Source organism: Eumetopias jubatus, unplaced genomic scaffold, assembly GCF_037043125.1.
Source record: "Eumetopias jubatus isolate StellerSeaLion01/CBP00866 unplaced genomic scaffold, mEumJub1_p1.0 scaffold_17, whole genome shotgun sequence".
Classification (NCBI taxonomy): domain Eukaryota; kingdom Metazoa; phylum Chordata; class Mammalia; order Carnivora; family Otariidae; genus Eumetopias; species Eumetopias jubatus.
Window position 1 is genome coordinate 14258707 of NW_028274823.1, and position 15852 is coordinate 14274558.

Here is a 15852-nt window from a genome sequence, read left to right on the forward strand (position 1 = left end):
AGTATTAAGAAACAGTTTTTTCAAACTAGAATCCCAGAGTCATAAAGGAATTGGAGGGAGCCTTAGAGGCCATTTGATTACCCATCCCAGCCTACTGGCAAAGGAGTTCCAATTTATTAACAAAGTAACTTACCTGCCTGAGGCCGCCCACCAGTGTGGGCCCCTTCTAGACCACACACAGACCCCAGCAACTGGAGGCTCCTGCACCTAAGTTTTACTGTGCAATGAACACAGACATTTCTAAAGATGCCCTGGGATGCCCCCAAATCCAGTACATTCGGTACAGATGGGCTGTCGAGGGATTTTTTTTTTTTAATCAACTATCCAAATAGCGTATCTTTGCAAATATCCATTACCACCATGTTAACCAGAACCCTTGGTAAAGGTAGAGCCACTGGAGGAGAAGACGCACAGGACCCTTGCCCCACAGTGCTGGGAGCTTCCTGTGCCTTGTCCCCAGGAACCTCTAATTTGCCAGAATCCTGATTCAAAGAACATTGTGCTGTGGTGATTAAGGGGCTCACATAATGAAGAAAGGTTTTTTCATGCTTCGTGACGTTACAGGTGGAACAGAGAAAGGATGCGGACATGACTGGCTCCCCCCACCTACCTACTGCCCAGATTCGGGGTTGGTCTACTTGCCATCTGTTCAGTTAGGGCCAAACTGATACAGTTGCTATGTCTCCCCGGGGACCCAGGGCCCATGCTCTGAACCCCTCCTTGTCCAACTCTCACACAGCAAACCAACATCCCTGCCCTAAATCCACCCAGGGCCAGGCGCCAGGCACCCGGGGTCGGCCCCCAGCTCCAAAGCCTGCCCCTGGAAGCTGTTCCCCCAGCCCTGCCTTGCCTTTCTCATGCAAACCTCTGGCCTAAGAAACCTGCTCCGTCCCCAGGTGGCCCTGAGTGGTGTGGTAATAAAATCTCCTTTCAATAGCACTGACCTCTCTGGGTCATCACTCAGTCACCTTCGTTAAGTTAAAATCCCACCAGAACAAAGAAGACACTGCCTGGCCTCTAGCTCCCTCAGCCGAGGCTGCCTGGAGCTGTGATAGCCTGATACTCAGTGCTGGGTGGCTCTTTCCCCCCTGAGTCAGGGTGAGGCGGTGAGGGTCAAAGAAAGCCTGAGGCAGTGGGTGTAGCTGAGCTGCAGGGAGGCCCGCTCTCACCACACATCTCCTCACTCCATCGGAGACAGCCTGGGCTCCACGGGCGTCTGGGCACCGGAACAGTCCCTGCATCATGCTGGGGGCATAGAGAGGTCCCCTGCATAAGGACGTCACCACACCGGGTTTGCAACACTGGGACCGGCTGGCCTGATGGGGACGGTCTAGACCAGGGTTACACAGGTGCCCCCATGACCAAATCCAGCAGCAGAAGGCTTCAACAAAGCCAGCCTGGGGCATAGGAAGGCTAAACGGGAATGCTCTCGGGGCACGCACCCAAGTTCAGCCAGACTCCCACAGCCCTAGCCGTGTTCGGGACCACTGCTTGGACAAATCTCACCCTAACTGCGCCTGCTGCCACACTTCAGGGCTGCCCTCTCCTGGCCGGACCCCAATGGTCACTGGTGACCAGCGTCCAGGCCCAGGCAGCATAAGGCCGGTCCCCTGTCAGGCAGCCCCAGGCCCGCATCCCTGAGATGGTCTTGGCGGGACACTCTCTTGGATGAATGAACAAACCATAGAACCAGGGCTTCCACTGAGCCCACCTAGGCCAAGAACCCGAAGATGGGCCCTTCTGTAGACAGGGTTTCCCGGCAGCCTCTCTGGTGCTGCACAGAGTGACCTCTCCACGGGAAGGGAGCAGTCCTCTGGGGCTCTGCCATCAGCCCTTACTCACGCATGCCCAGGTGAACCAGACCGCCCACCTACAAGGCCTGCAGTGAGGCCACCGACTCCTTCCGGGAGTTCAAGGCCAAACAGTGATGGCCACGGACACAAACAAACCTCTGGGTCAGGGCATCTCCGTGACCCAGACCTCTTTGCCCCAAGTGAAAACCAAGGAAGGACCTTGGCTGAGGGTCAGAGATTAATGATGGAAGAAAGACATTCCTGGTGACGCATATATAACCTCTTGGCCGCTCATGACTCTCTACAGATTCCAGCAGCAAAGCGGACACTGGTTCTCGCCAGCCACCCCCCACGCTTTGGCGGAGAAGGATCAGGGAGACTGAGGGGAGCTCCACCTGCAGCGATGAGGATGTAGGGGTCCTTCAGCAATGTGGTTAGCGGCGTCCCCTTCTGGCTCTGTCAGCAAAAAACAGGGGTTAAAAAAGCTGATGTGGCCACCACAGCACCCTCCTTCCCCAGGGGCTTACCTCTGGCTGTACCCTGGACGGCTGGAGCACAAAGAGCTGAATAGCTATGAGAGGGAGGGGGAAGGAAAAAAAAAAGAAGAAGAAGAAGAAGAGGTGTGGGCACAAGCACCTGGTGAAATGGATCACCTGCCGACACAGGTCACAGCCGCCGAGGTCAAGGCCAAGGTGCCCACATGGACTCACCTCCATCCAAGAGCACCAGGGCAGCCAGCACCAGGAACGGAGCTGTCTTCCCCACAAACTCGTAAAGCACACTCCCAAATGGGGGGCCCACTGCAAGGAAGAGAAAGAGGGGCTGGTGCCAGGCCCTGGGACTGATGCCCCCCCCCGCCCCCGCCACTCCACAAGAACCATCCATTTGTTTCCTGAGTTTGTTCCAAAAACTATTTGGGGTGGCCACCCTACATTCTATTCAGGTCAAGTTGCCCTGGCAACTTCCTCCAAGCAGTTTTATACCCAAGACATGGGCAAGAGCATACAAGGGTACCCCAAAAGTAAAAACCAGAGAGAATCCAGACCCAGGCCACACAACTGTGCTGTTTAACGAGAGCAGGAAAGTGGGTCAGTGAGGACCTTGGTCCTTATAAACCAGCATGGGCAGAACTTTGGGCTCCCGAGTGAAGGCCAGGAATGCGACAAAGGGAGAGAACCCAAATCTCCTTCTCAGGGAAGGTATCTGTCACCTGGCCAGGGAGGTCAGCCAGGGCAGGGGGGAGAGGCAGACTTGGAAGGTAGCAAGGTGGGAAGGTCCACAAGTGGATGGTAACCCAGAGAATGCCCAAGAGAAAGGAGCTTGGCAGACCACCCTGTTCCAGCCTTCATTTTACATCTGGACCCATGAAGGTCTCTGGTTTTTTTGCCCAAGGTCACCCAGCAGGTTGGGAAGGGGAGGCAGAGGGGAGCCCACATCCCCCCAGGTCAGGAAGGTCCCACCAGTTTACACAGGCTCCATGAAAGTAGGGAATAAGAGGGGAACAGACTCGGAGTGGACTCAGGGAGCACTGCAGCCCTCCTCCAACAGCCCACAGGCCCCTCCCCACAGACGGCCTCCACGTGGCCCTTGCCCACCTAGCACCCCCATGGCCAGGCCTCCCAGGGCGATGCCCATGGCGTTGCCTCGCTCTTCGTCATCCGCGTACACGCTGGCCAGCATGCCCATCCCTAAACAAGAGAAGGAATGCTCAACAGCCAAGCTCTCCAGGGAGCACCAAAAGAAATCCCCTGTGACTCGCCCTCCCTCTCGGGCCCAGACCTGTGATCTCCCAAACCGGCCAGATGCACAGAAATGTAAGACGAAGCAGAAGCCAAGGAAAAAGCAGTACCCTCCCTAAGCACCCCTCCCCAAGCACCACTGCTAATACCGTGATTCCCTACATTATTCCAGCTAATTCTGCAAGGGGCTGGTCAGCTGGCCCCGGGCGCACTGACTTACCGGGCGTTTTGCACACCTACCGGCTACAGACGAGCAGGATGAGCCGATGCCCTGTAGTGACCTGGCGATGAGCAGGAAGGCGTAGCTGCTGGAGAAGGCGAACACTGCCAAGGGAGCAGCCCGGCGGCCCATCAGTCCCAGCCTGACGCCGGGGCCGCGCCGCTCACACAAGCTCCGTGAAGCCAGCCCTGAACCCGATGGCCCATTTCCGTACTAACTGCACTGCGCTTTTGTGCCACGAACCACTTGACGGACCCCCTTCTGCAACCGTGGCCGATACACAACCCCCCACCCCCACCCCGGAGTTGCAGCTTCGACTCCCGGTGTGGGGTCCTCAGAGCCCACCCCGTGACCCACACGCAGAAGGCAAACAGTAGACACTTACTAATTGTCGACACAAACATGATGCAGAATCCCGCAAACATTGGAATTGGATAGCCAATTCTGCAAAAGAAAAGCACAGGGACCCTCTGGTGACTCTGTATTGTTCTAAGGCTTTATATGGAGTCTCTCCTGCCTACGCTTTGGGATCAGGTGGATAAGTGTTTGGTCGACTTTTCTAAAAATTCATATAGTTGGTGCTTCCTATGTGACCTTTTCGTGTTTGACTACCTTGGAACGTGAATACATTTCAGGATTGCCACTCTGAACAGAAATTTCTCTGCAATAAATGTTAACACAATATTGGCAAGCAATCCAGAGCATGTCTAAAATACACAACCCCGGTTCCCATCTTTATTTTTTTTTAATTCTTTAATTACTGTCTTTGCTAGAGCTTCTCCAAAGGGACAATGGCAAGCAACGGTTCCAGTAAAAGGTCATCAAGTGATTCAACTGGCAGCAGAGCCAATGGGACCACATTTGAGAGGCACTGGGGATACAAGAAAATACTCAAGTCTATCTCCATATTGACCTCAATGGGTCCAGCCTAGAAAAATCGGCCTCGTTTTCTGTGCAAAAATTCCACGTCCTGATTGCTCGGAAAAGACCACGGTCCATACAGGGCTCTGCCCCGGGTGGACAGGGGCAGTGGGAAGACCCTGGTCTTCAGGTATCACATCCAGCCCTCCGATGGGAGCCGAGCAAGCCACCACCCACCTGCCAGCACGGGAGGGACGACAGAATGAGATGTGGGTGATCAACTGCTACTATGGGACATAGCAGAGGCTTCAGAAAGTGTTTCCTCCCCCATTCTCTTCTTTCCTCTCTGTGCCTGCAGGTAAGCAGACCACTTGGCTCCTGCCACATGAGTGGGACAGGAGAGTGAAGGCAGCTTCCTGGGCCCTGCTGCCCCGGAGGGGGTTCAACGCCAGCTGAGTGGCCGCCCTCTAGCAGAACAGCCCAGAACATCTCCAGGCTTTGTTTCCTCCCAGCCCTAGACCCACTGGCTCCTGGACAGGAACCAAGTGAGGACCAAGGAGTCCTGAGTCCCCAGTTACTCAGCCTGGAAGGGCTCTTCTCGTCCAGGCTTGCCTAAAAGAAATCATGATAACAATAACTTCATTTAAAGTTGCATTCAATTCTCCAGGCCCTTACGCCCACCAGCTCGATGATTTGGTAAGGACAAATGACCACCTCCCCATCTCACAGGTGAGGAGACAGAGGTGCAAAAAAGTGACTTGTCAAAGGTCCTGGGGCTAATTTCACTCAGGGCTATCCTGCCCAGTCTAGGGCTTTTCCCTGCAAACTTCACCACCTCCCCAGGAAGCCAAAGGACATATGTGGCTTTAAATAAAATCTTTCCAAAAGTTCCTGGTCATACTCCCCCCCTCCCCCCCTTTTTTTAAAACTGCTTCATGTGCTCCAGAAACTAGCAAAAATACACATAACATCGCAAAATCATGTCAGATTCCCAGACAGCCCTCCGTCCCATGCAAAAATTCCCCTACTATGACCGGAGATGAGTTTATTAATTCACCAGGCGGGGCTCGGAGCCAATCAGACAAACCAGGAAAGATGCCAGGGTTCAACACAGCAGCTCCGATGGGCGTCAAATGGCAGCGTCTCTAACCTCAGCTAGCCTGGAGCCAACTGCTCTGCGCGCTTTCCTCACTTAGGCAAAAGAACCCCATTCGCAACCCCAGGCCCTACACGGCACTGCCAGATACTGAATAAAGAAACTTCCAGGAGGCTGAGAGAGGAGAACTCACAGGCAGTTTATTTTTCCCCAGCAACTCCTGCACATCTTGGGGGAAGAATGGAATATGGCAATGCTTGTAGCTGCCCTAGAATAGACAGAGGCTTCTCACCCCCTTTCAACACACTCCTTGGAAAACAACGTACTTGTCGAAGCTGGTGGAAATACCAGCGCAACGATGCTCAGTCTGCAGCCCTGATAACTGGCCAGGGCCACCTGGCAGGACACATCTCGAGTAGCTTCTTCTTACCAGAAGGCTCTGGCATTCCCCAAGACCATAAGTAGGAAACTAGCAAGGGGGTCCCTTGTGATTCTCACCGCAGCTCCTTGAGGTAGCTGGCAGGACCCTCATTTTTCAGACGACTCCATTTTAGGGCCAGAGAATTTAAGTAACTTGTCCCAAATTCAGGATAACAGGCCTATTTTGAGCGCCTGGGGTGTGTCCGGTCCTGCTGGCATACACATGGGTGGGGATGCCCAATACAGGACCACAGGGTCACGCCGCGTGGGTGGAACAGATGGTCTCTGGGTTAGCAGCAGGTCGCTCTGTGCCCAGAGGGATACATGCTCACACAGGATTCTTGTTACCAAGCCCAGGTGCTGTGTTTGCTTTAGAACCACTGCAGCTATGGGCTGTTTGTTTTAAATCCCTTTGGGATTTTAATAAGCACTTAGGGAATAACCATGTGGCCAAACTGGAAGGAAACGCAAAGGTTGGCCAGTCCAACCCTCATGCTAGATGAGATCGTGGAGGTTCAAAGATAGAGTGGCTCGGGGCGCCTGGGTGGCTCAGTCGTTGGGTGTCTGCCTTCGGCTCAGGTCATGATCCCGGGGTCCTGGGATCGAGCCCCGCATCAGGCTCCCTGCTCAGCGGGGAGCCTGCTTCTCCCTCTCCCCCACCTCCCTGCCTTATGTTCCCTCTCTGGCTGTCTCTCTGTCAAAAAATAAATAAAAATCTTTAAAAAAAAAAGAGAGTGGCTCACCCCTGGTGGCAGAGCGAGCCAACCACTCTGGATACCCCGGGGCTCACATGGCTTCCTTCCTGTTACCAGACACACATGCCCCCTATATTTTCATTGCCGGCCAGGCTGCTGAGCGGGCTGCCCAGTGGAAAGTGCTGGGCAGCATCTTTTCCCCAGAGCTCAGTCCCAAGGCAGCAGGGCACAATGGGCAGATCCTGGACTCCTCCACCCTCAAATTCTTCTACCCCTCCCCACCCCCCGAACACCCACCTCCGAAGGAAAGCTGTCCCATGCCCCAGGGTCACTGAGTGATGGGCAGATCACCAGTGTCCTTTCTCCTTCCCCACAATGTCTCCTAAATGGACAAAGACTCAAGTGACATTAGTCATGAAGTTCTGAGTCAGCCTCTGGTCTCAGTGCTAAGCAGAGCCAGACCGGATAGAGCAAACCTTTAGCAAAATGCCCCCTTACGCGTCATCCCAGCCCACAGTTGTCCTCTGTAGAGCATCAGGGAGCAGTTAATCCAATTGAAATAAGACTAAAAGTCATATATCGAATCCCCAGGAAAAAAGTGCAAAGCAATAAAAGTTATGCTCATTATATATACCTACACACCAATGGAGAAACTCCATAGCCCCTAAATCATCACTGAAAATCAATACTTTTTTCTTTAATAGAACTAGCTTATCTCTGCCATAGAGACCAATGCACGCCCCATTCTCAGGGCTGTTAAAACTCAGGCTCCCTCTGCCTGACACAAAGTAGGGGATCCAGAAGGGTACAAACGATCATCAGATGAGACAAAAGGAGGCATATCCCTTTTCAATGATCTTCTGAAAGGTGGTGCAGTAAGAGATATCAGTAATGAATGATGCCTAACGTTTGCTAAAACGTACTACTAGGGAGTTTGACTGTCCATCATTTCGTAGACAAAACAAAATTCTTAGGTTTAGTCCCTAGGTCTGTCTTGTTCAGCTATCAGATGCGCGCAGGGAGTTATGCGAGCCGTGGACTTCATACTTTTGTGGGTGGGGGTGACCCCTGTCCCTGCCACACAGCTCAGGTGGGGGCTTGGCTCCCATGGGAAACACCCCACTCTACTGCCAGCTTCTCTCCAGTTCAGAGGCAAAGACTGTGTCACACCATCCTAACAACATCTAGGACGGGAAATCCCTTTCCAGAAGAGCTGGTTTCCCTGTCCTCGGAAGAACTGAAAAGGTCACTGCTTATTCCCACAGAGCCTACTTCGGACCAACTGGCTGAAGCAAAGGAAAAAAAATTACCACCGTACATTCTGTAGAGACTCCATGCCCTGCGGCTTCCTTCTTGTCATTCAGATGTGGGCTAAGATTTGTGAGGACAAATAACTGGCTTTCAAATATACGAGGTAACTATGGAAATATATTAAGCCACTGATGCTGGCTTGATAAAAAGCAGACCAGGGAGCCGCCAACGAGTGAGGAAGCCGAGGGAGCTGTCCCCCAGCACCCCGAGTTAACTCTTTCCCCATCCATCCAGTGCATCTGGAACAGCTCTTGGTTCTCAAGATGCAACAACTATGGAAGCCCCAGAGTAAGCAAGTGAAGACCAGGATGCCACGTTCTTAACCTGATTTATGGAGAGAAACAGAGAGGTGCTTTTACAGTGTTTGTCTGCCTGGAACATTCCCGTTAGGTCTACATACGCCTCAAACTCACTCACGGGGGTAGACAGTAACAGATGCTGTTAGTCAAATTCCTTCTACCCCCTCCCTTTGATGCAGAGCTGCAATCGTGAGATGAATAAACGAATTAGAAGTCACACGAGCCTCAAAGATAAAAATCAAGGCACCCGCGGGTTTTGGAAAGTGTGCTGCTGGATATGCGAGCACCACTCTTGCCAAAATCAAAAGTCCTTCGCTCCCTCTCTGGGCACCTGTTTTCCAGTAAAAATGTAGCACCTGAAGATGAAATCAAACAGGAATAAAACTTGTATATCAGCAGCACAATGGGCAATTAAGCATTTCTCAGGAATTGTCATTTTTTACTCTCAGGGTTTGGAAGGAGAGCACTTATCCAATATTTAGAACAACAGACCGGCAGCCTGCCTCCAGGATCACCCACCCGTAAGAGCCACTCAGGCAGCAGCACCTTGACCATGAATAGGAGGGTCCAAGCCATGACATGACGCATGTGATGAGTGGGTCCCACTTACAGCAAAAGGCTCTAGAAAGGAGGGCTCCAACCTGTCTCTCCATAGCTTCCCCAGTTTTGGGGGATGTAGGAGGCCTTTCTTTTCCCCACTGTCAGAAGCAAGCAGGGCCAGATCACACCAAGAGCAAGAAAAAGATATTTTTCCAGAGCTGGGGAGGTGAGGGAGGGTCCGTGTCCAAAAAAAAACCACACAGGTTTTCTTCTAAACTCCCTACCCAATGATTAAAAAGTAGCAATCGGCGGGTGCCTGGGTGGCTCTGTTGGTCAAGTGTCTGACGCTTGATTTCAGCTCAGGTCGTGAGATCGAGTCCCAGGTCCGGCTCTGTGCTCGGCAGGGAATCTGCTGGAGATTCTCTCTCCCTCTACTCCTCCCCCAGCTCGTGCGCACATGCTCACTAATAAATAGATCTCAAAAAAAAAAAAAAAAAAGAATAGCAATCAACAACTGTTTGGGCTTTCACTTTCACTAGCTCAGCCTGGTACAATTAGAGCCCAAGCAGATGCAAGGAGGACAGATTTTGACCTGCGCTGTTGATTCTGAGTAGCGAACTGTAAAAACTATAAATCACGAGGCAGGTGGAGAGAACAGGAAGGGAGGAAGACACCCAGACAGAGAGTCTGGTCACTGGCTCTGGCCCTGCTGCTGCCCGGGGCAGATGCTTTCTCTTCCTGAGTGACAAACTCCTTTGCCTATAAAATGGTAGGACTGGCCCCAAAGCCCTGGCTAAAGTCTCTTCCAGCTCTGATGCTCCATGCTTTTAACCACTTTCTCTAATCAGAAACGTATTAACCAACTGCAAAATGCTGTTTTAAACACAGTTGTTTACGACACTGAAAATGTGAGTCACACATCTTGTTCATAATTGAGGATGCAGTTGGCACAAATTACATCAAAAGACTAACTGCAGGGGCTCACGAGGGAAAGTCCCGTAAAGGAAAGTGGAATATATCACGGCTCTGAGCAGAGCTATGGGGTGCTCAGAAACGCCGCAAATCCCCAAAATTCATGTCTACTGGGCTTGGAAAATATTGAATATACAAAAATCAGGATCATTTTGGAGGGACGACAGAGTTCACGCTACATCAATGTTACAACTGGTTTGCATTTACATATTACAAGGCAGCAATAGAGAGGCTTTTGAAATTTGCTGGGTGGCTGGGGGAACCAGTCAGGGATTACAATTTTGCTCTAAATTGCAAAGTGGATTAACTCATCGCAAGAAGAGACCGAATTTCACAGGTCACAGAACAAAATTAGGTTTCTCTTGGAAGGCTTTTTTTTGAGCCCCAAACAGGAGCCTTGAGTGGCTACAATATCAAAGCCTTCGGAGTATTTAATAAGGGAAAAGGTCTCACAGGCTTTGAACAAACTTCCTCCCCAGGGTGTAAGCAAAACATTAAAAACAAGAACGGGATTAAAAAAAAAAAAAAAACTTTTCATTTGCCATTTGCATTTGGAAGACTGGAACATTCACACCATTTCGGCGGAGTTTCTGAGTGCTGTATTGCACTCCTCAGCTAGGAGGATTCGTGCCCCAGTGATTGGCAAGGCATTATTACGGTAATGTCTTCAATTTTCCTCATATAGCCTTTGAGCTGTTTGCTTTCTCAGAATACAAAACCCGGAGACATTTTCTGTAATTACACCAGATGCAGTTTAAGAGGCACTCTTAGAAGCAGAGAAAAACAACCCTTCGATGGCTATTTGGTTTTCTCCCTGAAGTAGAGCGAAACCTCCCAATGGCACCTTGATAACCGTGCTTCGAGTTGGGCTCCCAGTCAGTCCGTCCTTGCGAGGCTCATTTGCTCAGCATATTTTAACCTGGCACCTTCGTAATATTGCTTGACACAGACTGGGCGGGGTGGGGGGGGCTGCTGGACGGGGCTTAGGATTGTTAAAAATTTATTCAGGGGCACCGCTACCCAGTCCAGAGAGTCAGAGTGCAAACGCTTAAAACGTGCTTCCATCCGAGTGGCCACGGGTACGTGACCAGCAACCTGTGTGTGCGTCTCAGGCCTGCCCGGTGGGGGGAAGGGCCAGATCCACCTCTGAGCCTCTGCCACCACCCTGGGGCCCTCCACTCAACACACCTCCTCTTCCCTGCCCCAGAGCCAGCCCCACTCTCAGGAGGGTCCTGTGCTTGCTTTAATAATCTATTGTTACATTCTTGAAATGCTCAATAATATTTGAACAAAGGGCCCTGCAAGTAACGTAGCCAGGCCTGCTTCCCCTACCACAGGCCAAAACCCGGGTGAACCCAAAGATATCCCTGCTCCCAGACTACACAGGGTGCCTGGCTGACCTACTGAAAATTGTGCTTGGCTCCTGGACTCTTCAACTTGGCTTTGGAACATCTAGTGGCTCCCAAGTGCCCCCTCACTCCAACAAAACCCCCTTCCTCTCCCAACCTGGCACCTGGGGCCTCTTCCAGCCTTGCCCTGGCCCGGCTGCTTGCCCTGCCTTCCTTATTCAGAGCCCTGCCCCCCCCCCCCCCCCGCCATGGCCTCCTTGCCAGCTGTGATCTTGGCCTTCGCTCCTGTGTTTGCGCCTGGCTCACAAGTAGGACTCCGGGCACTCCTCTCTCTACCACTTTTCTGCCTTGAGGGCCACGGTGTGTGTATGGCTATCTGCCCCCCCCCCCACCACTCACACTGTACCATCTCCCCCTCTTTGCAACTGACGCCTGCAGGAGCTGCCTCTCTCTTTTCTCAGCCAGCCTCCCAGCCTCCGCATTGAGGCCCTGACGCACGAGGCAGAGCTGGGCCACCAGAGCTGTAGAATACTAGCCAGATAGCCACTGACAGTAGAGATGGGAACAATTATTCAAAATTAGGAGGGGGTCCAAAACAAAACAAAACAAAACATCCAGAACATCCAGATCAACATAAAGCTAGCTTGGGGCATCATCTGGGGCATTGTTGGCTGGTTTGATTTATCCAGAAAACAGCCTCACTTTTCTCTTTGTGCACGTGGACCCAGCTCAGTAACTGGCCAGGGAGCCGCTTACACTGCCCACGGCCTCAGCATCCGCTAAGATTCCATCGATGAGGCAGGACTACTGGTCTTTCTCCACAGTCCCTGCACCCCCCGCCCCCCACCGCCATCTTGAGCCTTCACCCTGCCAGCTGGAAAGCAAACCACCCTGGCTCTCTTTAGGGAAGTGGGTGACCCGAGGTAGAAGACAAGACAAAGCTGTATGACACACAGAATCCAATGACGATGCCATGTGGCTGCAGACTTCTTGCTGCCCAGGGGCGAGTCTGACAAATGCACTAATGAAATCCGGCATTTAGACAGACTCAGAGTTCTCCCACTTGGGGAGGGCCCCTTTCTTCTCTTTCAATAGTGTCTTACTTCCTAAGCAATAGAGGGGGCAACAGACAGGCTGAACAAATGCAAAATCGCGATTAAGGAAAGAAACAAAAGGAGGAGATCGGGGTTCTCCCCCAGCTCACCCACCACTGGTTTTCAACCTTCTGATGAATGAACAAGAAACAGAATCCCAGGGAGAAATAACCTGGGAACAATATAAATATGAAACCCCTTGGCCAGGGGTGCCCGGGAGGGGCTCAGTCGGTTAAGCCTCCGGCTCTTGGTTTGGGCTCAGGTCATGATCTCAGGGTCGTGGGATCGAGCCCCTTGTGGGGCTCTGCACTCAGTGTGGAGTCGGCTTCAGAATCTTTCTCCCAGGGCCCCCTCTGCTCCTCCCCACACGTGCGCACTGTGCACTCTCTTTCACTCTCAAATAAAACCTTTTTTAAAAAACAAAAACAAAAACAAAAACCCTCCTTAGCCAAAATAACAGAACCTACCTGTTGGTCAGCATTCCTATGAAGGGGTTGGTGAGGAGCTGCACGGTAGCTTTAGAGGCAAAGAGCAAGCCAACTTGCACGTTCTCATTCAGGAGGTCCTTGTCCTCACTGGGACAGTCAGAAGGCACCGTGGAGGTGTTCGTCACCGCGCGCTGTGTGGTGGCCGGCTGCAGCAGCCCCCCGTGAAGGGCTCGGGTGCTGTTCCCCGTGACCATAGTGGCGTTGTCATAATAAGAGAAGATGCTCTGGAAGCTGTCTGAGGTAGAGGCTGTGAGCCCTGGCCCGGCAGTCTGGATTTCGGTGGTGTTCTTCTCATGATTAATGCTGTACAAGTAGCTCGGGATGATGGGGACTGAGGACAAAAACACAGACGGAATCTTAGAAGACGCTGAGCCCCAGGAGGCTGCAAGAAGTCCGTCTGCGCTGTGCAGAAGGGGCCTGCCTGGGGTTCTGGGCCTCTGTGGGGTTGTTCATTTATGGGGTTCCCTCCCAGGAATTGGTTAGGAAAGCAAAATGGGGTCTGAAGTCTGTTCAGGGCTGACCTGGGGTCGAGACCTCCTCAGAGAGAGGCTCAGAAAGACCTTTCAGTGAATGAATCCAAGAAATAGAAATCGAAATTTCATTATGTATCTTAGGGGAAGATAAACCACAGGAAGTAATAATTTGGAAATTCTGCAACAGGCCCACTTCATCTTTCTATGACTTGAGTGGGAGTCCACAATTTTTCATACAACGTGGAAAACGTACAAATTCCTGAGACTTCTAAAAAGGCAAAGAAAAACTAATGTAAAAGCCAGCTCTAGGCATGTGTGTGACAACAGAGCGTTCAACACAAAGAAGTGAGGTCCTTGTTACTGAACTCCCATCAGCCCCACTACTCTGGTAATCCTGGAGGTGAGAACCCGTAAATGGAGAGGAGGGGCATAACCCAGCCCTGAGAATCTGAATTAAAAAAATATATATGTTCATTAGATATTTAGACATTAAGGAAAAGCATACCAAATGCTGCTATTAATGGGGCTAATTAAGAGACCTGGGTTTTAATTGTTTTTCAAAAATCCACTATAGGGAAAAGACTAAAACCAACACTGTTTAAAGTGCTCTTGAAAAGATCCTGAAACGTTTCCATCTCCAGCCAAGCACTGATACAATATATTTACATGTCACTTCCTTTTTTTGCAGGGAGGGATGTTGACTTGTTCCTTTAAATGTGAAGGCGAACTGTTAACCCACCTTGCTGGTTGGCATAATAATTATTGTAACATTATTTTGAACCCTGGGGAATTGCTGGTTCTTAGTAGAAATCTTTTTCATCGCGGTCAAAGTAGGCAGGGGGAAGCAGGAAATTATCAGGAGGAAACACAAGTTCTGGTCCTTAACAGATGTCACATTTTTTGACCTGACCAGCAGGAAAACGAAGCCACAAAACGAGACTGCAACTAGCCCAGTGCGGCAGACTTGGGGATGGGGATGGGGGCTGGATGGAAGAAGTGGGAAGGAGAGGTTTTTGCAAAACGTGTTCTCCAACTTACCCAGGCGCGCTCAGGTGCGCGGGGGAGCGGGGGTGGGGGGGGTAAGCACCCAGGGAAGGGGTCCCCGGGGCTGGGGACCGCCCGGTCCGTACGTACCCACGACGGTGAGCAGCATGTTGTCCAGCAGCAGCGCCAGGAACACGATGAACAGGATGAGCTTCCGCGAGTGGCGGCTCTCCAGCAGCCAGCGGAGCAGCGCCAGCTCGCTCAGGGCCATGGCTCGGCGGCTGGGCTGTGGGCGCGGCGCGCGGTGAGGGGCCGCGGCGGGGGGCGGGGGGGGGGGGACTCCCCGCACCCGCAACGCTCGGACCCCGCCCGGGCAGGAGGAGAGGTCCGGGAGCCGCGCGCACGGGCCGGGCCCCAGCGTCCCACCCTCGGGGCACCTGCGGCGGGGGCGGCCTCGGGGCACCTGCGCTCCCGGGCCAGTGCCGCCCGCCAGCGCCGTCGGGGCCCGAAGCTGGGGCCCGCGGGGTGCCGTCCCTCTCTCCGCCGCCCCCGAGGTCCCCCTCCTCCCACCGAGCGCTCGGAAGGCGCCGCGGGACCCCGCGCCCCGTGCGTCCGGCGCCCCGGAGACCCACGCGCGGCGCTGGCGTTCTTCCCTGCTCCCCGCCGGACCCCGCTGTCCCCGCGCCGTCTCCCCCCACTTCCCCCGTTACCTCGGGGTCGCCTGCGGCCCCCTGTCCTACACCGTGGGCTCCGTCCGTCCGCGCCGGGTCGCAGCCTCCACCCCAGCGTCCCCCCTGCCGTCGCCGCCGCCCACTTTACCCGGTCCGGCTCTGACGTCACGGCCGGCGGGGGCGGGAGGGCGCCACCTCCCATCCCGGCCTCAGCCCTCCCTCTCCCCAGACCTGCGCCGGCCTCCCTGGCTCTCGGTCCGGACCGGACGGTGCCCCATCCCAAGCCGCCCGGGGGACGCGGCTGGGACGCCGAGGGAAGAAGTCAGGGGCCCCAGAGCGAGAGGTCGAGGGTCCTGGAGTTAAGGTCAGGGCCAAGAGGAGGAGTCCGGGATTAGTGCTTTCACCTGGCCCCAGGTAGGGGCTGCAGCTGCTCTTTGAGCCTCCCTGCCCCTGAGACCGGCCGTGAGGACATGAAGGCTACTGGATGAGAGTGCCAGGGAAAGGGGTCATAGGGTGTTGGGAGGCAGGGACAGATCTCTTTCCAAGGGAAGCCACTCAGCACCCCCACCATTCCTCTCCTCTCCCCGCCTCTGGAGCATGATGAAGGGTGCCACTTGGAGTCTTTGACGGGCAGGTCCTTGGGTCCCCTCAGGTTGGGATGGGGAAACAGGGGGAAAGGGGACACCTCTGGGTGTCACCCCCCAGTGAGAAAGGGGACGTGAAGACCCCAGCCCTGGAGCCTAGGACTCAGAAAGTAGGAGCAGGGTCCTGGGCCTCTGGGGCCGGCAGGAGTACGTCACCCTGGACAGGGGACGCTAGAGACCAGGTAGGTACCTGGCATCTTAGT

General features: G+C 53.4%; 1 protein-coding gene across 1 annotated transcript in view; it reads right to left on the bottom strand.

Annotated features, from left to right (window-relative positions):
• The window catches only part of SLC18A2 (solute carrier family 18 member A2), a 36807-nt gene extending 21701 nt beyond the window's left edge, over positions 1 to 15106 (bottom strand). Inside the window, exons 1-9 of the mRNA XM_028121844.2 lie at positions 15045 to 15106; positions 14485 to 14620; positions 12857 to 13208; positions 4138 to 4196; positions 3773 to 3856; positions 3389 to 3481; positions 2504 to 2593; positions 2321 to 2364; positions 2189 to 2249 (exon numbers count right to left, since the gene is read on the bottom strand). Coding sequence (XP_027977645.1) covers positions 2189 to 2249; positions 2321 to 2364; positions 2504 to 2593; positions 3389 to 3481; positions 3773 to 3856; positions 4138 to 4196; positions 12857 to 13208; positions 14485 to 14605 — 904 coding nt within the window. The 5' untranslated portion in view covers positions 14606 to 14620; positions 15045 to 15106. The remainder of the gene's footprint in view (positions 1 to 2188; positions 2250 to 2320; positions 2365 to 2503; positions 2594 to 3388; positions 3482 to 3772; positions 3857 to 4137; positions 4197 to 12856; positions 13209 to 14484; positions 14621 to 15044) is intronic.
• Positions 15107 to 15852: the final 746 nt, after the last annotated feature.